At 39.2% G+C, this 23,199-nt stretch overlaps 1 protein-coding gene across 1 annotated transcript in view; it reads left to right on the top strand.

Annotated features, from left to right (window-relative positions):
- LOC149822456 (ARM repeat superfamily protein) overlaps positions 1-23,199 on the top strand; it is a 264,124-nt gene that overhangs the window by 83,549 nt on the left and 157,376 nt on the right. The window contains exons 22-23 of the mRNA XM_089981529.1: positions 5,548-5,637; positions 5,778-5,899. Coding sequence (XP_089837655.1) covers positions 5,548-5,637; positions 5,778-5,899 — 212 coding nt within the window. The remainder of the gene's footprint in view (positions 1-5,547; positions 5,638-5,777; positions 5,900-23,199) is intronic.

Genomic DNA, 23,199 nt, shown 5'->3' with positions numbered 1-23,199 from the left:
TCTCAAATCCATCCCTACTAATGCCTACATGTCCATTAAGGTCATCGCCGATGAAAAGCTTTTCTCCATAAGATATCCCTTGTACTACTTCATCTAAATCTTCCCAAAATTGATGCTTAATGGAATCATCTAAACCTACTTGAGGTGCATAAACACTAATAATATTAATAATATCCGTACCTAATACTAATTTAATAAGTAAAATTCTATCACCCTTCCTACGGACGTCAACTACATTATCTATAAACTGACGACTCATAACAATCCCTACTCCATTCCTATTCCTATTCCTATTTATTCCTGTATACCAAATCTTATATCCCCAAGGTTCTATCACTTTTGCTTTCTCACCTACCCATTTGGTCTCTTGAAGACATAAAATATCAATCTTTCTCCTACACATAACATCTACTAACTCTACCAACTTACCAGTTAAAGACCTTATGTTCCAAGTGGCTAACCTAATTTTATGGTCTTGGACTAACTTCTTTACCCCCACCCGTCCAACAAAGTGAGGGAACCCTTGCCTATTTGACACCACACCCGGGCGCCGGTGTGACGCGTCGCTTCTGGCCGACGACCTAGCAACCCTTGCCCATTTATCACTGCCTCCGGGCCTAGAGAGTACAGCGCGTCGCTCAATAGGGAACGCCCCAACGAAATTCTCATATTGGTTCATTTTCATAGGGTATGACAAAGTTTTTATGCTGGCTGTCACAGGCCTACCGCAACCCTCCTCCTTTATCCGGGCTTGGGACCGGCGGTGTATAACTAAACAGTTATACACAGGCGGAGTTCAGATATAGACTAAAACAAAAAATATTTTTTTCTCTGACATTCTGTAGAATTTTTAGTACCATCTTCCAGAACAGCATCAATTAAAAACTGGAAGACATGAAATAAAGATTTGGTAGCTAATGAGACATTCAAAAATTAATGAAATTGTGCAGTATAAAATAATTTGTTCAATAAACCAGATAGAAGATAAGTCTGCGTAATAGAAAAGGTACTTCAAGGATCCACAAACTCCAGAATTTAACTATGTGAAGCCATTGATTTCCCTTTCACTTAGACAAACTCTATTGGGCCTCATGACCACTGGTTCTGCATATCTGATTCAGAGAATGCTTAAAAGGGGGAAATATCCAATATTAAAACTAAACACGAATGAAACTATCACATTGATTTCACTTGAAGCTGAAAGTCTTAAACAAACACTAGATCACTCGGGCAAACCAAACAAATGAATTAATTCGGTAGGACAGGTAGGAATTTGCAGCATGTTCATTCTGTCGAGTGCTCTGCGTTTCAGATGGCATAACTAAGCAAAAGAACAAATCCAGATTTCTTGTTCATTTTCTTGAGTCGAATTGGACAAGTTGGTTGCTTGTTTGAATCACACTATTCATTTCAAGGCATCTTGCAATAAGTTGCTTGAAGCCTTTATTGTACTGAAAGATATTATACTAAAAAGGCTTATTTTTTCCAAATACAATGCTATTAATTGTTGTGGTGCAGCAACCACAATGTATTATAAGACACCATGTCAATGGAGAAGCAAATTTTGTCAAGATAATCCTCCAAATTGTGGATGCAGCTGAATCACTCTGATATATCTCAACATAAAATCGATTCCCACAGAAAGCATCACAAAAAAAGGACATTCATGAACCATTTTAACAGAAAAAGGAAGGTACAATAAATACCCAAAACATAAGAAATCAGGTACCAACTCTAATATGATCTGTATATGATCTAATAAGAACAAAGAATGAACACTTGTACGCGAAAAAGGAGAAAGGTAAAAGGTTGACCTCCAGACAACAACCAATAAACAATAACATCATGCATGAGGAAGTGTCTGATTAACTGCACCATTCATGCGATGGAGCATTCATGCAGGAGCTAAAACTATATAACCCTTTAAAAACAAAGATTTTTCTCTTCAAAAACAACAGATAATGGTCAACAAAACACATTGTAATCCAACATAAACACCCATATCGTGGAACCAACATAACAAAAGAAGACCACAGCCAAAAAAGAAGAACAAAAAAGAAAAAGCAAAGAATAAAGGAAACCCATAACCATCAAAAGAGAAAAAAAACATCCAGCATTGCCAATGTCATGCAACCTTGTCCACAAGCACGCAAATACCACATACACCATCATTTTCTAAACAAAAAAAAACACGACCAACTCATGCATTCACCCAAGAAAAAACAATGGAAACAAGCAAGGCATCACCCATCAAGCATTGACATTGAAGAAAAAACAAAAAAAAAGAAACCAACAAAAAAAAGCCAAAAAAGCAGAGAGAGAGAGAGGCGCCATGAGGGACGACAACAGCAGTGGCGAGGAGGACGGCGATGAAGAGTGGAGGTCAGCGATCAATTCCATGGCGGCGGAGGCGACCACACCTTCCCTCACAAAGAATCGTAACGACGATGATAGTCACTCTCACAAAGACGACAGCGAGGAGGCTAAGCCGAGGCCACCCAACCCCTACAAGCTGAAGGTTATACTCTTTTCCCCTTCACAAATTGCATTGATGCGCACGCCTTAGAAGCGAAGCACGTTTCGACTTGAGGCGTGCGTGCGTTTCAAGCCTGAAACGCTTCACTGCAACGTTTCAATACTTTGAGCGTGCGCTTCGCCTCTGAGGCGTACGCTTCAGGTATTGAGGCGTACACCTCTCACAACACTGTTCCCAACCAAAATATTGCATAGAATCGAATCAGTATTCAATTTCTCACTTGGATTCAAAAGAGGAGACCCGTACCTTGTTTTTTTTTTTTTTTGAAATTCAAAATCGAGATGAAAAGGGAGTTGGACGATCGGAGAAGAAGGTGAACCCTTCTTATTTTTTTCTTCTCTTTTCCTTCTTTCTCTCTCTCTCTCTCTCTCTCTCTCTTTCCCTCTTTCTTTCTTTCTCTTTCTTCTTCCCTCCCCCCCCCCCCCCCTTTTCCAGCCCTTTCTAAAAGGCTCTCAATATGAGAACTCTCCCAAGTTTCCAAACTTGTTTTAAAAATAATTTTCTTTGTCGACTTTTTTTCTAAAACTTTTCAATTCTTTTAAAACTCTTTCTTAATACTTCTTAAGTAAGAATAAGGACTCTTTTAAGGAGTCTTACTCAGCCCTAAAATAAAAATTCGGAATTAACATAATTTAATTAATTAATTACTAAATATTAATTAATTAAAAATTATCTAAAGGCTCCCAAAATAACCAAATTAACCCAGAAGGCTTCTTAACCTTGTTACAGTTAAACTCCAAATTAAAGCTTTTTATTGAATTAAAAGCTAGAAAAACGTTGGGCTTGGATTTGGATCTGGATCCAAAATCCAAACTCATACCCAAAACGAAAATGGATCAAGATCTGGATTAAATCCAGATTTAAGTAGGTTTTAAATAAGATCTAAATACATAATAATTTGGATCATATGCATTGGATTCAACCCGATCCAAATCGACAAACTGCTCCTTTTTCAAAAAAAAAAAAAGATTTTCGGGCCATCCGAAACTCGAATTCAGGAAAGTAAAATGTCGTTGCGCTCAGAATTCCGAGACGCATCCAACGACATATTACACGAATATCAAATTCCGAATTTTGCCTGAAAATAACTTGAATTTTGCTCGAATTTCACTTGAATTTAAAAGTCGAAAATTAAACTTTTTATCTTGCTTTGATTGACTCATTACGACCTTGTCGATGAGACCTGGGCCAAGCCCAGACTCAAAGGCATCAGTCTAAAAACCAAGCTCCAAACGTTTTTTCTCCCAAACTTGGCCAAAATTTTGAAAATCTCATAAAATGACCAAGTACGATAATATGCTATATTACACTAATAAATTACATAAATACCTTTAAATAATAGTGATATTTATGCTTAGTGGGGGGTAGAACAAATTGCTAGTGATACAAATGATGCTACTATATTACACTGTTCAACACATTTAAGGGTCTGATTGACTAAATAATACATGCAACCATGACTTTCTGCTAGGGAGTACAGTACCTCACATACCAAATGTAAGTGATTATATATATATATATATATGTATATATATATGAGAAGGGGGATGGTCCTACCCCTGTTTTGTTAGGTCTCTTTAGGATCCTCTAAATATCATACTTTCTTGTATTTTTTGCTCGAACTGAATCGTGAGATGTGTTTACCATTGCTTATTTACTAAGAAACAAGCTTTCTTTCAAATTAATTTGATGTATAAATGTAAATATTTTATCATCAATTTTTCGTATAATACCAACCATTGATATTTTTACCTCTTTAAAATACACATCTGAGCATAAAAAATCTTAATCAAATACATGCTTCATTTTGAGTAAACAATGATAAACACATCTAACAGTACAGATAGAGCAAAACTTGAATGTATGATTTTCAGGAGGTCCTAACGGGACCTAATGAAAAAAGAGGTAAGACAATCACCTCTCTCTCTCTCTCTATATATATATACACACACACACACACACACACACACACACACGTTTGTGTGTCACCACTAGAATATGAGAACTAGAGTGTGAACTGAGGTTTTCATGGGTTTTTTGTTTTTTCTTAAATTTGACCATACGGATGTGGTCTACATGCTTGGTTTTAAAGTGACCGGCTCTTGAATCATCTGATTGCGGTGTATAAGAAGGATCTGCAAGGTCGGATTTGCAAAGAAAGTATCGGAAATGCATAGTTCACACTCGAGTTCTCATATTCTAGTGGTGCGTATATATATATATATATATAATGTCTCTGTCCCTGGCTCATTCACAGTCCCCTCATCCACCAGCTGAAAATGTACATATGTGTGTGTGCATGTGTATGTGTGCGCATAGTACATATCTTTTCATGAAAGAACCAACAGTTTTCTGTGTCCAATTGAATTTTGATGCAGTTTAGAGGTAATATTTTTCAGGTAGTTATTGGAGAAGTGCTGCTCTGGATATCATTTGTCAATTTCCCAATGCAAAATATCATTGAGAGTTTGTTTCAGATTTGAACATTTCACTCTAAAGTTGTATGCTTGATCCTTCCAATTGTTTTCCTAGGTTATATATTCATTTCTTGTCTATATTGTTGAATTTACTTGTTCAGTGATCAGAGCGAACAATGGTTTTGCATCATTAGAATATATAAAAACACTGGCTTATTCTTGTAGAATAATGATGGAGAATTGTGAGGCATGTATTGCATTGCTGGTGTTCTTAGCTACATTTTCGTAATAGCTGATCATCACCAAGGATTAGTAGTCTCGAATTTGATACCTCCATGTAGACTATGAACTGTGTATTAACAAACCAAATGAGGATGGTATTCTGCTGGGGTTTCTTCATGGTTGCTTCATTACAGCACTAGGTGTACAATATATGGAATCTCTGTGAGCATTGAACATGGCCATATTTTTACCTTAATGTATATGTTTGAGTTTCAGTTTGTCTGTTTATGATCTCCAAAACGTAGATGGTCATATAGCCTCTTTGATTGAATGAATTGTTTCTGATTGTGAATGTCACATGGTATTCTCTAGATTCCTAAAATGAAGGCATATATTAGTGACACAGAGGACCTAAAACAGGAATGCTCATATCAGGAGACTTGGGATAACATGATCATCAATGTAAGTATGGTTTATGAACTTCAGACCATATCTAGAATCTGTTAACAATGATTTATCTTCATTAGTGCAAATATGTTGACTTGCTAAGCTTTTAAACTCACACAGCTATCAGAGTTGACTTTAGTACTTTGTGGTAACAGTTCCTTGCAGAGACACTGGATGTCATAGCTGACAGTGATTGGACAATCTCACTCGGAAATGCATTTTCAAGTCAATATGTACTTTATTCTGGCGATGATGAGCACACTTCTCTACTTCATAGGTGGTTATTGCCAATCTGTCTCAATTATTTATATCTGTTGATAATCAGAGCCTGCAATGTCAAGAAACTACTACTCATTTTTTGATATTATTTAATTTTGATGGTGAATGAGTTGAGTTATTTTATGTCTCCATTAGCTGTAATAACCGGAGAAAAAAAATTTAAGCTTGGATTCGGGTCGGATCCGGACCCGACCCGGACCCAATTGAGGCACCGCCTCCCGTGTCTTTTGAAGACAGCGAGGCAGGGGTTTCAAAGAGAACCTCTGCCCCCTTCTTCCTCTCTCGTTCTTTCTCCCAGATACCTCGCCACTCGCTCACTCTCCTCTCTACCTCTCCTGTCTCTGTCCCGTGATGGCCGGGCGCCGACGATGGAAGTCGCCGACCATCACTTTTCCCCCTTCTCTCCCCTTTGTTTCGTCTCTCTCTCGCTGTCGCCTGCGATTAGAGACGCCGGCGATCGAAGCCGACAGGCGGCCTCCGAGCTCCGACGATCATGCCAGCGTCCTTCACCAGTGATAACCCTCACCAACAACGCCTCTCTACTCGACGACCCCAAGACTCGCTGCCGGTCACCTCCTTCCTTCTCTCTGCTACGAAGGTGCCGACAGCTTGCTCAAGTCTCCCCTCTGCGACCTCGCTGGCGACGCTCGCACATCGATGACCTTTCCTCAGGCGACCCCCTCCAGGTATGCGCCGCTCCTCCTCCTATTTTCTTCTCCCTCTTTTCAGTCGGCACGTCGGCAAGGGCGACGCCCCCTGCCGCCTGTGTCTGACTAGTTGGCAGAGGGCGATGCCCCCCCTGCTGCCTGTTTTTGCTTGGTTAACAGGGTTTCCAACCTCTACCCCTCTCTTCCCGTCTTCTTTTCCTCTCAGAAATGACTGTCTCGTTTCGCTGTTAAGCAAGCCGACAGGGGCCTTTGGCCCCTGCCTTCTCTTCCAAAAGCCGTAGGGGGGCTCCTGCGTCTCTCTCTCTCTCTCTGCTAATTTTCCTAGCAGGGGCTATCGACCCCTGCCCTTTTTATTGTTCCAGCAGGGGCTGAAGGCCCCTGCCCCTTTTTTCGATTCCCCTATTTAGGTGCGTAGGGGCGGGTCCGACCCTCCCTGCCTCTGTCTATTGTAGGGAGGGGCTCGAGCCATCCCTGCTTTCGACCTTCGCAGGGGAGGGCTTGACCCTCCCTGCCTTCGTAGTATGCAGGAGGGGCCGAGCCCCTCCCTGCTTACTGTTACGGCAGGGTAGGGGGCCGAGCCCCTCCCTGCTCCCTCTTCTCGGGCGTCAGGCAGGGGCTTCGCCCTCTGCTTGTTTACGTGTTCGACCGGCACAGGCCAGGCCCCTGCCTCTTTGGGTATTCGGCAGGCAGGGGCGAAGCCTCCTGCCTATTCCTTTGTGCTAACGGGTGGGGGCTTGGTCCCCTGTCTCTTTGCTCTTCTGGCAAGTAGGGCGACGCCTCGGCCTCCCTCGTTGCCTTCATAAGGCACGGGTGCAACCCTGCCTACCCTTGCTTTCTGAGGGCAGGGAGCAACCCCCTGCCTCTCCATTGTTTGCTGACAGCATATCAGCAGGGGTTCGTAGCCTTGCCTCTGCTCCTTGCGCTTATAGCAGGTGCACATGTGCACGATGCCCCTGCCTTTGCTTCCCTTACGTCAGGACGACGACAGTGCCCCTGACCTTTTATTTTTGGTATTAGTTTGCTAAGATTGTTACTTTTACAGCTCGTGCGACGGATCCTGCTCGCGCTCTGCGACCCGAGCCGTCCATCGCTTACACTCGCAGACGCCAACAAGCTTGCAACTCTCAAAAGTAGGGGAAGATTGCACAGAAGACTTGGACAATTGAATTAAGTTCAATTAACTAAAAAGGGACCATTAAATATATATATATATATATATATGTATATTTATACGAGTACACATTTAACTCAAGGACGCGGTTTTGCGATCCTTGTCCTTTACTTGCTAGCAGTCTTTACCTTACCGTCGCGCATTGCGCAAGGGTTCTGCGTTGCACTCCTGCTTACAGTCCTTTACTTTGTCGTCGCGCATCGCGCAAAGGTTTTGCGTTGCACACCCGCTTACAGTCTTTTACTTTGACGTCGCGCATCGCGCAAAGGTTCTGCGTTGCACTCCTGCCTACAGTCTTTACTTTGCTGTCGCGCTTCGCGCTAGGCTCCTGCTTTTGCATATGTGTTGTTACTGCTTTGCTATTGCAGATGACGTGCATGTTTTCGCTCTTTGCGTATGCCTTAAAGGCATCCTCGTGGAGGATGCAAGGGGCGTTCACCACTCTCTCTCTTGCGCCGAGAGTTGAGTTGGGAGCTAGCGTTACATCCTCGTTTAAGGTGAGGGATACCTTGCAAGGATCCTGACTCTTCGAGTATGCGGTCCTGCAAACGAGTTGGGGTTCGAGCGAACTACTTAGCAGAGGTTCTGTTGAGAAACCTGTATCCCGTCTATTGAGGCCGGTATCGAGTCATGCGTGGCATGTAGATACCCCGATAGCGGATGAGATTCTAGAAAATCACATGCATAATATTGGCACAAGGTACTGCTGTTTTAAAAGATAAACATTACATCTTTGTGAATCACTCCTGTTGAGGCTTCTATTGAGGAGCTATACCCCCTTCATCCTAAAGTACTTGTAGTTGTGCACGACACGTCTAGTACTACGATGATCAGATGAGACAGTCGTGCAACCCCAAACAGTGCTAAATGCACAATGCTGTAATCACATAAATGGCCTCACATTCGCCTTCACAGGCAAGATGCTCGAGTGGTTTAAAGACCATAACATAGAATGGGTCGTTAGTTAAGCAACCCCTAACGTACCTATTCGCTTCTGGTTGTCTGTCAAGGGAGAGAACATAGCGGTACAAAACTCCAATGGACAGGTTGTTCACAATCACCCTACGGGCAGATGATCCGACCTCCCCAGTCATTGGAGTTATGGGATAGTGACTACAATAGTTAGCTCAACACTTCTGCAGAAGTTGGATGCATCCGTGGCAGTGGTTTTCAGTCTCTGAAAAATCCTCTCTCGGCTAAAGCCATCCCCTTTAGAGTGGACTCAACTAGCTATTCGGGTTATTGAAAATACATAGAATAACAGACGCCCGAACTAGTCTCAGTTGTTTCTACGTTTTGCCTGCGCGTACCCGCATGCCAGTAATATCGAAACATAAAGTCTGTTCACACTGGTCGATTGCGTACTTGCTCGGTAGTTCAGTATGTTACTCGTTGAGCTGTACCCGCCCGTCGAGGCGTTACTCTAGTTTGTTAAACTGCTTACGCAGTTCTTTGCTAACTAACATCTAGCTTCTCATACTAGTTAAATGATTATAATAATAGCATTATGCCAGTTGCTACATATTAGCATGTGACTTGCTTTACCCCTTGGTCGAACTGTTTGGTACTTATTGTAGCGTAGCACTTGTTGACTTGCATCTCTTATGATTGATGTGATTACATACAGCTCGTAATCTACGAACTTGTGACAACTAGGATTGATGTGGCCGCTTGTCTTATAAGCTGCTTATATATTGTGATATAACTGTTGCCGTATGATTGCTTATGAATGGCTTACGATGCAATGGTTTGTGCCTTACTATTAATTTAATTACTTGCTAATAGACTGATCCATTTGATGATAATTGTATGTATTACGAGCATTGTTATGAGTGCTTGTCTTATTCAGTTGTTTTGTTTGGTTGTCAGATAGAGTTAGTTACTCTTCGCCTATAGAATCTGCTGGATTGCCATATCTTCAGGTTTTTGTGTGTTTTGTTTTACCATGTGCAGTGATACGCTACATATTGCTGATTTTCATGCTTGTGCCCATGTTGTGGCTACTGACCCCAACAACGGTCAATCGTTCAGAGCAGTCGATTGTATAGATGCATGTATCACTGAGTATGGTGTCTGTTGAGGACCTGATCTCCAAAGGATTATCTGCAAGGGCGTGTATAATCGAGACCAGGTAACCGACTAGAGTGGTAGATTCTCTGTGAGGATGTACACTGTCCACGAACGGGTAGCTGCAAAGATGGTGAACTCCTGTGAGGAAGTGTATGGTCTAAGACCAGGTATACCGTATAGGGCGGAATTCCTTGTGAGGTTATACATTTCTCAGACCAGGTGATCCGGCGTTGATCTTGTTGATTGTAATAGTGACTATCGACCCTGAGAGCGGTCATTTGTGTTGATGCGTGTATCACAATGATTTTCATTGGATATGACATTTGTTGGGGACCGACTTCCCAAAGGTTTCGCTGTGGGGTTGTATTTTTTTTTCCAGATCGGGTAGCTCGGCTAGAGCGGTAGAACCTTTGTGAGGATGTACATTGTCCACGAAAGGGTAGCCGCAAAGCCGGTGAACTCCTGTGAGGAAATGTATGATCAAGACCAGGTGTACCATCTAGGGTGGTAATTCCTTGTCAGGTCGTATATCTCTCGGATCCAGCGATCCGACGTGGATCTTTTGTTTTTGCTTACCATAAAAAGTTATGGTGAGCTGTGATGATCTTCTAAGATTGTTTGAGATGACCAGTTGTAAATCTATGGTTTTGGCTTTCTGTTTTAGCATGATTACATGCAGGACTCAGATGTGAGAATCAGATCGTTAGCGATTTGAGTTAGTGATCATGTTTTGAACCTTGTACGGAAGGGTGGGCTTTTCTAAGAAAGTATGACGCCTTAGTGAGTCATAACCGGTGACAGTTGACTGCGTAAGGCCTTGAGAGATGAGAATAGATTAAGGTTGTTCAGGACAAAGCGTTTGTTAGAAGTAGTGAGAGCGACAAACAATGTCCTAATACTGATTCAATGCAGAGACCTTGTTCTAGGAACGATAACAAGCTTGTTGCGTGGTAGTTCACAGCTTACGATCAAATGGATCGTATGTTGTGTTTGTCAGTTTCACTGCTTACTTACTCGCATGCACTGCTTACTTACTCGCTTGCATTACTTACGCATTTGCACTGCTTCCCTGTTTAACTGCATATCTGCTTTAAACTGCTTAGCATACTGAATTAAATGTGCTTAATTCAGTTTCCTGTAGTCTCTTTTGTGCACCTAATAGTTTTTCGCGAAACTAACCCATCCTGTGGGTACAAGTGATGATTAGGTAGACTACGGGTGATGGCACAATTGCAAGATGACTTCAAGACTTCTTCCTGCTCTTAGCTCTCGTCCGGGACGCTTTGGGTTTGTATCAGATTTTTCTTAGGATACCCAAATTTTATGAGTTTTGGTTCTTTTAGCGAATGTGCCTTAAGTTGTCAGTTTGCCTTCTGATTTAACAAAAGAAAAATCTTCCGCTGATTTCATAAACAAACTCTGAAGAAAAGAGATATTTCTAGTCTCTTGCCTGTTTTTCTGAAAAGGTTCACAAGTTTGGAATTTGGGGTGTTACATTAGCTGTCAATACTCATTACCCACTGGTGTTGTAATTGTTCATAATGCTGCATAATTGATGGTGGAAGCTTGAAATGATCTGATTTAACCTGAGTTGATGATAACATATTCTCGCATTCAATGCACTGCTGATGATTGTAAAAATGCTTAGCCATATGAAGTATGGATAATTAAATGCCGAAAGATTTAATTTAGATTCAGTCATCGGTTATTTGGGTGTGGTGACAATCAAACTTTGGGAATTACTGTCAACAGAATGTCGATGATAGCATGCAGATAAGGTAAGAATTTAATTACAAATACTGAAGACTTTGAGTCATGCTTATTGCATACCAGAGTTGTGTCAATAGAAAATCAGAAAAGGTGCTTTTAGTGGGATCTTTTAATCAAAAACATTAAAGAGATGCATGGATATGCATAGTCTTTCAGGATGAACAACAGGGATCACTCATGATGATATGCTGAGGAACCTTTGTCTTGTGGAGAAGAACCAATTGAGGAGAAAACAAGAGACTTGCAGCCAAAGGAAGGCATTCACATTGTTGACAAACTCACTGACATTACTATATAAATGTCATGCAAATTACAGAAATACCCTCACACGGTGGTACATTTTACGTAGATTTCTTTTACTAAAATAACAAAAATACCCCTGAACTAATACATTTGAAATTGCATGCTTAAAAAACCTTTTAGAAACCTATGTCTACTAGCACTCAGGATTAGTAAACAAATAGGCAATTTTATTCTCCACGAGTGAATGATTGTTGTATCTTCTTGTCTTCAACCTTCTCTCGAATAAAATCAAGTTTCAAAATTAAACCTAGACATGAATAACATTAAAGACATCATTCTCTGAGTTAATCTTTAACCTAGTAATTTTGTAACTTATTCTACATACCGGTTGGTTGAACCTCACCGAGGACATGGCATTGGATAGAAATGATTGGAGGAGAAGGATTCATGTGGAAGACCCAGAATGATTTTCTTTTTTGGTTCATATCGCCGACCCCAATTGTTTTGGGATGAAGGCGTAGTTGTTGTTGTTGTATTCTACATACCTGATCAGCCTTATCCTGCGAAATGCCATCAGCTCCAATCCCTACTCTATTTGTTAGTAAACAAATTGGCTGTGTGAGAACTATCCTTACAATGTATTAACAACTGGAAAGGATGTAGTCAGAGTGGAGAACCCTACTCTGATCCAAACGCGAACGAAGCTGCACCAACTTTCTCATTTAGAAGAGAATTTTGCAGAGAATAGTACACACCGACCAAGAAAGTAATATAGACAGAATCCAACATTGTTTTCTTCTAATAAAACCACCCATTAGATGATAGAAATTCTTAAATAAAAAGAAGACCAAAGTGAGAGGCTAGAGTACACCTTGACAAGAAGACTTCGAAATTCCTACGCTCCCAAAGATGCATCTATGCTGCCAGTGAATCTGTTTAGCACAATTGTTCTAAAAAAGATACTACGCTTCTCCGACATTATCAACTCAACCACTATTTTTACATCCAGGTACATAGTCAGTATGGTTCCCAACTTTGTTATGGAAAATCCAAGTTTGCTCTCATCTTTTGTCCCTTAAACAATGTTGAATTGCGGTTGGTGATGGGATGCATCAGCCCACCACTCATACATCAACCTATTCTTTTTAAGAATGTCTTATCTATGATTCATTTTTTCTAAATGAGTGGTATTGATGGTACATTATACACTCCAAAACATACTAACCAAATAAGATAACAACTTTTTTTGGTTTTCAGTTGGTTGATTAGTATGATGTTTTACATTTTCACATTAATATGTTTTCCTTAAAGATGAACATCTGGAACAATGTACATTAGGGGTTACTGATGAAGTTTATGATGCTGGAGATTCCTATAAGAAGCATAATTTCTTAGTGGTCACTCGTGTTGTTGACACTGATGCCTTTGTTTGGCATCATAGATTAAGTGATTTCTTTTTCTTTTACTTCTGTACATGAATTGCATGAAAGGGTCACATCCATTTAGTTCATGGTGATGCATGACAGGGGTGTCAACTTTTATTGCTAATTCAGTTAAGAAAAGAGCATCATGTTTCCACCTTATCCATTCTAGTCTTTGGTTTGGTACATCTTAATTCTATGTTTACTATGTAAGTTTGGTTGATTTTTCTGTTTCTCTTGGATTTCTTTTAACAAGTATGAGATATTGAAGAATTTCATAGAGTTAGGGTTTTTATGAAAGATTTGCTTAACGAAAAGTGTGTGTATTTTCAGATATCTTCAAGCAAAGAATGTTCATTGATTGTGTTCTAAAGTCCGTCTTTAAGGATGATGGGATAGAACAATAGTTCTGTTGCTCCTGTACTTCCAACTCCCATGTCATGAAGCAAACGCCTTAGCCAGACTACTTCCATGGTGGTTGTAGCCATCGCCCTGTATTCAGATTCAGTTGATGAGAGAAAGACTTTTTGTTACTTCTTGTACTTTCACGAAATCAATAATTCACCTAAAAACACACAAAAACCAGTAGTTGAGTGTCGATCATTGAGTTCTCCTTCTCAATCGGCATCAGTATAAGCAGTTAAATCTAAGGAGGAAGAAGCAAACAAAAAAAATCCTCAAAAAATTAAAGTTTTGATATATCTAATAATGCGTAAAATAGCTCTGATATGAACAGTGGTAAGAGCATGCTGAAATTGACTTGTTGTATGAACGACATATGCAATATCAGGTCTGGTAATGGAGAGGCAAGACAATGCTCCAATAAGTTGTCTGTAAGGTGTTAGATTTTCAAGTAGTTCTCCATCATCAATATTCATTTTGATGTTTACAACTTCAGGAGTGTCAACCTGTTTTTCATCCGTGATACTGGACCTGCCAACAATATCCAGGGCAAATTTAGAATGAGTTAGTAAATATCCTTTAGAAGAATAAGCAACTTCTGTACCAAGAAATTTTTATAAGAAACCCAAATCACTCATTTCGAAATGCGTTTTGAGAAATTTTTTAATGTTATCAACTCCCTGCTTGTCACTTCAAGTGATGATCATGTCGTCTACATAGAGAAGAAGAATGATGATACCTTTATTAAAATTCTTAACAAACAACTCTGTATCAGTAAGAAAAAATTGAAAAAACAAATTAATCATAACTTGACTAAATTTATCATACCAAGCCTTCGGGGCTTGCTTAAGCCCATATAAAGCTTTGTTTAATCGAAGAGCCTTTCTTTAAAGAATATTGATACCCGGTGGTAGTTCCATATATACTTCTTTAACTAGGTTTTCATTAAGAAACGCGTTTTTAATATCCATTTGGTATATGCGCCATTTCTTTGAAGATGCTAGAGCAATCAAGATCCTAACTGTGGTCATTCTAGCAACCGGAGAAAACGTTTCTTTGTAATCTATTCCATATTCTTCGGAATAGCGTTTGGCAACTAAACGAGCCTTAAACCTTTCAAGAGTGCCATCACTCTTGGTTTTCACTTTGTACACCCATCTGCATCCGATAAGCTTTTTACCTAATGCAAGATCTTGAATAGTCCAAGTATTTGTTTTTTCTAAGGCTCTTATTTCTTCTGACATTGCTTCGACCCATCCAGATTGATCTTTTGCTATATCATAATTAGAGGGTTCTACATAAGAATGTATCAAAGCAATATAGGCTTGATGCTTTGGTGAAAAAGACTCTATGACACAATTTTTTCAGGAATTTTACACTCTTGATGACTTCCTAATGGATACTTGTTCTTGTTCTTTAGTGTATTTTTCAAGAGCACACGGTTTCTCTAAATTACCTCGCCTAGAGTATTGGATGCAATCAGAAGGTTCATTAAGAGTTTCTGAATTTGTCACATCAAGTTGTTCTTTTGAACACTTTTCTATATCATTTTCAAATTTTGGAACTAGGTCCAATAAAAAAGAATATTCATCTATTTTCCTAGAATTCATATTTTCAAAAAAACTTTCTTTTTCTAGGAAAGATATATTCCTTGAAACGTATAATTTTCTTGTTTTGAAATCAAAACATCTATAGCCTTTTTGATGACTTGCATACCCTAAAAATGCACACAGAATAACAGGAGGAGAGAATTTGTCATTTTTGTTTAAAAAAATAAAGCACTTGCATCAAAAAACTCTTAACCTGGAGTAATCTGGGATTTGTTTAAAGAGTTTTTCAACAGGAGATAAATGGTTTAAGGAAGTCGATGACATCCTGTTGAAAGGTAAACTGCGGTTAACGTGGCTTCGGCCCAAAAAAACCTTTGGAACTTGATGTGTAATAAGTAATGTTCTTGTTGTTTCTATGATGTGCCTATGCTTTCATTCTGCTAACCCGTTTTGTTGAGGGGTATAAGGACATGATTTTTGATGTATAATGCCATGCAAGCTTAAGTAATCTTTAAATTTTTTAGACAAAAATTCTCCCCCCGAATCTGTGCGAAAGATTAAAATCTCATATTTGAATTGATTTGAAACTAACTGATGAAATATTTGAAAGTGTAAAAAAACTTCAGATTTGTGTTTAAGAAAATAGATCCAAGTGTGTCTTGTGAAATCGTCTACAAAAATTACATAATAAATAAAACCACCTTCTGAGCTAATAGGTGTGGGTCCCCATACATTTGAGTGTTAACTCTAGTGGTCGGGAAGAGACAAAGGTTCTTTCTTGAAACAATAGTCTTTTCATTTTTTCCAGAATACATTTTTCACATTTAAAGGTTTCAAAATTACTAAAATTTCCCATCTTTAAAAATAACTGGAGCTTGGATACACTAGGATGTCCAAGTCTCTTGTGCCATAAGTCTAAGTCAACCTTTTGAACATTACAACAGAATGTATTCTTAGATGTCCAAAAAATTCATGCAGTACAAGCCTCCTTCTCTATGGCCTTCTCAAATCAGCTTTCTTGACTGGTGATCTTGCACTCGGCATTCACGAGAGGAGAAGGAAACATTACATCCATGGTATTAGAATATGGATTGAATATGGATCCCATAAAGGATCCATATCCATTCACTAGTTCTGTTTTGTATTTTAATGTAACATGTGCAACTAATGAAGGGCACCTTCGTCATTGTAAAATGATTGTAACCCTATTAAACCTAATGAAGTATTACTGCAGCTAACACGTTAAGTGTGGCTGCCGATTGCAAAAGGTTCACTCTCTCTCTCTCACTCACTCACTCACTGGCTGCTGATCTGATCAGAACACGTCTGTTCATAGGTAAAATTTACATGGTATCAAAGCAGAGGATCCTCTGGGCGTGAAGGGTTCCGCTCAGTCGACGTGAAGATCGAGTTCTCCTTACCGTCAACGAGCCACGAAACTTCTGCTGCGTGACAGACTTGCCCAGTCGATGTAAAAGTCGACTTCTCCTTGCTGCCAACAGGTCTCTTTGCTGCTTTTACTTCCATCCTGTCCCCATTTTCTGGTATTCTTCTTATTCTTTATCTTCAGCTGCTTTGGAATTATGTCACAGATCTGAAAATATCTTTGCTGTCTTTTGTTTTCTTTCTGTCCCCATTTTTTGCTTGATTCTTCTTACTCTTTATCTTCAGCTGCTTTGGAATTTTGTCACAGATCTGAAACTTTTTTTTTTTTTTGAATCTGCTATCTGTTTCATCTTGGTTTATTCTTATACTGCCTTTCTTTCTCTTTGCTGAACCTCTCTGTCGCAGATTTGAAATATATTCAGACCTGAGACATATTCTTTGTTGCTTCTTTCCTTTCCTGCAAAAGTCGAGTTCACCTTTAGTTTCATAAACCCAAGTCCCTGCCTGAGGGAATCTGGTTCCACTCTTTCTTACGAAAGACCAACTTCACATTAGTGTTAATCTTGATTTTGCCTGTCACGCCTATTCTAAAACATTCTTTCATTTCTGTTTCTTGCCCTAAAATTTCCATTGCTTCTATATGTCACGTTAGTGATCTGATTTCACTCTCACTTGCCATAGACCAGATTGTCGTTACTGCTGCCTTATCATATTCTGTCACGCCTGTCCCAACATATTCTGTCATAACTGTCAGTTTATGATAAAACAGGTCAACTTCAACCACTAGTGTTTTTCGTTTCCATTCCTGTCAACAATTCTTCAAATGGACTCTTTCGCCAATTCGGGTCTCTCTTCCAGTTTCCTGGGGCAATTAGTTTCAGAAAAGCTAACCACCAACAACTATCTGACTTGGAAAAGGCAGATCACTCCTTTTATTCGGAGCCAAGATCTTTCAGGCCACTTGGATGGATCACTCCAATGCCTCCAGAATTTTTCACAACTGAAGACAAAGATGATGGAGGATTGCCGAAGATTATTCGCAACCCTGCATTTGTTGCTTGGATGAAGCGCGATCAGGCCCTCGTCGCGTACATCACTTCCACATTGTCACAAGAAGTCTTGATTTCTATTCCTGATGATTGCACATCTAAAGTTTTGTGGGAGGCTTTAGCTCAAACCTACTCTCAGATATGAGAGGCTAAAGTGTTGTTTCTTAAACACGAATTTCAAATGTTAAAAAAGGGTACAATGAGCATTATTGAATTCTTGAATCAAGTCAAAAGCATTACAGATCAATTAGCTATGGTTGGGTATCCAGTGTCAGATAAAGAAAAGGTGCAACAGACACTAAATGCACTAGGTTCAGAATATCATGTTCTTGTTACATCCTTATTGTGCTTGCCTACGTTGCTCAGTTTTGAGGAATTACGCGCCAAACTCTTTCAGAAGATGACACTGAAAAGCATGTCTGAAGCTTCAACGGGACAATCATCTACGTATGTGGTTCTTGCCACAGGGGTGATAGCTGATCGTGCACGAGGAGGACGGGGCAGAGGCAAGGGAAATCCAATCCATGGTGGACGTGGGTTACTACCTACACCACCAAATTCCACTGTTAGTTTTTCAAGGAATGTTCCCACATGCTATCAGTGTAACAAACGAGGTCACATCAAAGCTAACTGCTGGTTCAACCCACAAAATCATAATAGAATGCAAAACACTAGAAATGTTGGTACATCAGGAACTGCAGGTACATTTCGGGTCAGTGATGATGCTAAGGATCTTCTACTATCTGCAATGGCCAACTTGAATCTGAAGCAAAATGATGATGGAATATGGTATATTGACTCTGGGGCAGCAACCCATGTGACTGGCAATGCAGGTAAGTTCTCTACTTTGACTCCCTATTTTGGAAAATCTAATATTGTAACTGGAGATGGGATTCACCACCCTATTTCAAACATAGGCAACGTCTTCATTCCTTTGTCTGAGTCATCTATCCCTTTATCTGATGTTGTTCATGCACCAAATATAAAGAAAAATATTGTCTCTGTCTCTAAACTTGTTGATTCTACCAATTCATCTGTGGAATTTACTCCTACTTCTGTCTTTTTCAAGGATCTTCAAACGAAGGAGATGTTCGCTAAAGGAGAGCGTCGTGGATACATGTATGTCTTTAATGAATATCCAACCTCCAGTATCATGAAGCTCAAGTCTGATCTCGTCTCTAAAAGCGTCCTAAGTACATCCAAATGCAATAAGTCAGATATCTGACATTCTCGTCTTGGTCATTGTAGTCAAGTCTTTATTGAAAAGTTAGTGTCAAATGGTTTTCTTTCAAAGTCTGTTTCACCTTCAGTGAAGGATAAAATATGTCCCAGTTGTCAGGTTTGCAAAAGTCATGTACTTCCTTTTCATCAAATAAATAAAAGAGCCTCCATGCCTTTTGAGATAATATGTTCAGGTGTTTGGGGCCCAGCCCCCAATCCTTCTTCTTCTGGAAGTAAATATTATGTATCCTTCATTGACAGTTTCTCTCGTTTTACCTCGATATTTTTTATGACACACAAATCAGAGGTTTTTCTTATTTTCCATCACTTTCATGCCTATGTTAAAAATCAATTTTCTCAAAATATTCAAATTCTCCAATGTGATGGAGGTGGTGAGTATTCCTCCAAAGAATTTTTTGATTTTCTCCAAAATAATGGGATGCATCGTAGAGTTTCTTGCCCGTACACTCTACAACAAAATGGAATTGCTGAACGTAAACACAGACATATTGTGGAAAGCGCCATGAGTATGATACATGGGAGTAACTTACCCATTAGTCTTTGGACTGAAGCTTTTCACACTGCCACTCATGTGATAAATCGCCTTCCTATGCCCATTCTTGAAAATCAATCTCCCTATTATGTTCTCTTTAGGGCACATCCCAATTATAATGAGTTACGAGTTTTTGGATGCACATGTTATGTGCATATTGACAAATCCATGAGGACTAAGTTCCAGGACAAAGCCTCTATTTGCCAATTTGTAGGTTATGCAGATGAATACAAGGGTTACAGATGCTATGATCCCGTCAATAAGAAGATAAGAATTTCCAGAGCAAGACTTGAACATTTTTTTATATCCATGCTACTTTTAAGCCAAGACATAATCTTGGCGTGTCCCATTCTATATTCTTTTCACTTTTTCGTGTAAGTGGTAATGACTTTAGTCTTTTCTACCTCTGTAAGAGGTATTTCTTTCTCACCTTCAATCTTTGTGAGGATTAGTTTGGGTTCTAAGTCGGTTCTATCTACTAATCCCCACAACCCCTTTCTTCATATAAGGTGCTTTATAATTGAAGCTCATGCGACGTTGTTTGAATTATTAAGCTTAATGGGTTTAATGGTGACATTATTGTTAAAATATGATGTATATTTATATATATATATATCTATATATAATTAGATTACGAGACATATACATATATATGATATATATATGTCTACGTGTCTATCTATATATATAAATATATATATTTATTTATTTTGTAAAACCCCACAAGGGTATTTCTGTCATTTCACCTGTACACGCATATCCTTGATATGCTTTTTCTTTTCTTTCTTTTTCCTTTATTCTTTTTCCTTTTTTACTTTTTACTTTTTCTTTTTTTACATTTGAGAGGGGTCCACATAGAGTCGTTGGACCCCTCCAACGGTCATAAATATGACCGTTGGAGGGGCTCCAACGACTCTATGGGAGCCCCTCCTTGGGTCCCTTGCTGTGTATAAATAAGGGGCACAGCCCCATGTATTTTCTAAGCTTCTTGTGAAGCATTCTATGAAGAGAAGAATATTTTTTACCTCTTTTTGTGCTTGACCACTTTTTGTGGTTTATTTTGCCCCTTTGTGGCCTCTTGTGTATGTGCGTGCTTCCGTGCTTTCGCTTGAAGACTTTGCCCCTTTTCATTTGGCACTTCATTACATGGTATCAGAGCCTTGGTTAAGAAGGCTTCATTGGATTCTACCTTGACAAGTAATACCTCTCCTCTCTCTTGTCTTATTAATTTGTTTTTCTAAATGGCCAACAAAGATGCAAAAATCGATCTATCTTTCAAATTGGATGGAACCAATTACCGCATGTGGGCCGCCGCTATGGAGAATAATCTCAAAGGTAAAAAGGTTTGGGGTTATGTATGTGGAACCATTCCGGAACCACAATTGAAGTTAACTAAATTTGAAGGAAATAAGGAAAAAGCTTTGAATGAAGAAGAAAAGGAAAAAGCTATTCTTGATTATTCTTCTAAAATGGAAGATTTGGAAAGTGAACATGCTAAAATTTTAGCATGGTTCATGAATAATGTCGAGTTGAAGATTTGTGCAAACCTTGCAAAATTCAAAAAGGCTAATGAAGCATGGTTTTTTATGAAAGGCATGTACACCCAAAGAGACCTTGCTAGGCATTTTTTTCTACAAGAAAAGGTAAGAGCTACCAAGCAAGGTGATATGAGCATTAGGGACTACTATAGTGCCCTATCCTCTTTGTGGGATGAACTTGTCCTTCTCGAACCTCAATGGGAAGGAAGTGCTATTGCTATGAGACAAGAGCAAATGGAAAAAGAGAGGTTTTTTCAATTTATTCATGGGCTTCGTCCCGAATTTGAACAACTTAGAGGTTCTCTACTTCATAGGGCCTCTACCCCTCTAAGTGATATTTTGGCCGATTTATGTCAAGAAGAAACCCGTTTGGCCTTGAAAAGAGATGTTGATGAAGTGCATGCCGTGTCTAGACCCGGCAACAATGTAAGAACATATAAACCACCACATTTTTGGAAGAATAATGGTGGAGGAGGAAGAAAAATTATTTGTCATAATTGTAATGAACCGGGCCATATTCGTCCCGATTGCCCTAGATTCAAGAAGAAGGTGGCTTCCGTGGGGGAAACTCCTCCAATCATCAATGAAGATTCAAAGAAGGATGGTGACATAAAGGAGTCCATTGCTCATCTTACAGAAACTCTTCAACAATTTATAAAGATGAGCGCCTCTACATCATCATCCTCACCTTCCACTTCCGGTGCCGCCATCTCCTCTTTTCCAGGTATGACCTCTTGGATTCTTGACTCGGGTGCCTCTTTCCATATGACTCCAAATGCATCACTTTTATCAAAACCAAGTCTCAATAAATTTAAATCATATGTATCCACCGCCGATGGAACATCTTTAAATGTCGAGGGTATTGGAAACCTTGAGAAAACTTATGACCAAAACATAGAATTTTTTGTTCCCAAAATCCGAATTATTCCAAAACTTAATTTGAATCTTTTTTCCGTCTCTCAAATTACCGATTTTGAATGTAATGTCTCGTTTTCACCAACCCATTGCTATGTGCAGGATCTCCGGTCCGGGAAGCGGATTGGGCAAGGCCATAGAAGAGGGACCTTTACTATATGAATTTTTTGTCTTTGCCATCCAAATCATTTTGTAATCACGTTCAATCCAAAGATATTGAGACTTGGCATAAGAGACTTGGACACCCTAGTATTTTCAAGTTGTACCTTTTTCCGTTTTTGGAAAAATTTTGTAATACAAATACATTTACATGCAATGATTGTATTCTTGGGAAAATTCACTCTCTTCCATATTCTCATAGCAATTTTGTGTCAAAAAGGCCTTTTGAACTTGTGCATTCCGATGTATGGGGACCGGCACCCGTTATGTCCAAAGGGGGCTTCTCTTACTATGTTTCTTTTATTGATGATTTTACTAGATACACATGAGTTTACATTATCAAGAATAAATCCGATGTCTTCATTAATTTTAAAGAGTTTCACGCTCTTGTTCAAAATCAATTCCAACACAATATAGCCATTTTTAGGTCCGACTCAGGAGGTGAGTACATGTCTAAAGATTTTCAAAATTATTTTAAAACAAATGGAATTTTGCACCAACGATCTTGTCCCAAAACTCCGCAACAAAATGGTCTTGCGGAAAGGAAACATAGACATTTAATCGAAACCACAAGAACTTTTCTTGTGTCTAAAAATGTTCCTAAAAACTTTTGGGCCGAAGTTCTTCTTACTGCAACATATCTTGTGAATCGTATGCCCTCCTCTTCTTTAAAAAATGTTTCGCCATTTGAAAAACTTTTTAAAATTACTCCTGATTTTAATAGACTAAGAATCTTTGGATGCAAATGTTTTGTACTTAGTCTAGGACAAGATAAGCTGTCACCTAAAGCTATTGAATGTGTGTTCATTGGCTATGGTGAGAATAAAAAAGGCTATAGATGCTATGATATTCGAAACAATAAATTATATGTGTCCAGAAATGTAAACTTTATTGAAGATCAAAATGGTTTCGATATCCGCACATCTAAGGAAGACATCGATTATTCTTTTCTATTCGACTTAGCCCCTAGGACTGAGTCTCCTGAGGCAATCACTTGTGATACTAGTTGTAATGGAATTTTACATTATAATATACCACAACATGAGAATACTTCCCAAAATGAAAACCTTAATGATATAAATGTATTTACCCGACGGATAGGAAATGAACATCAACCTGCCATTGACAGATACTCTCAAGACTTCTCTTTAGAAGAATCTATTGATAACAATCCACCTAGGA

This window comes from Nuphar pumila, chromosome 11 (assembly GCF_984573655.1).
Source record: "Nuphar pumila chromosome 11, dmNupPumi1.hap1.1, whole genome shotgun sequence".
NCBI lineage: Eukaryota > Viridiplantae > Streptophyta > Magnoliopsida > Nymphaeales > Nymphaeaceae > Nuphar > Nuphar pumila.
This window is presented reverse-complemented; position numbering and strand designations above follow the sequence as displayed.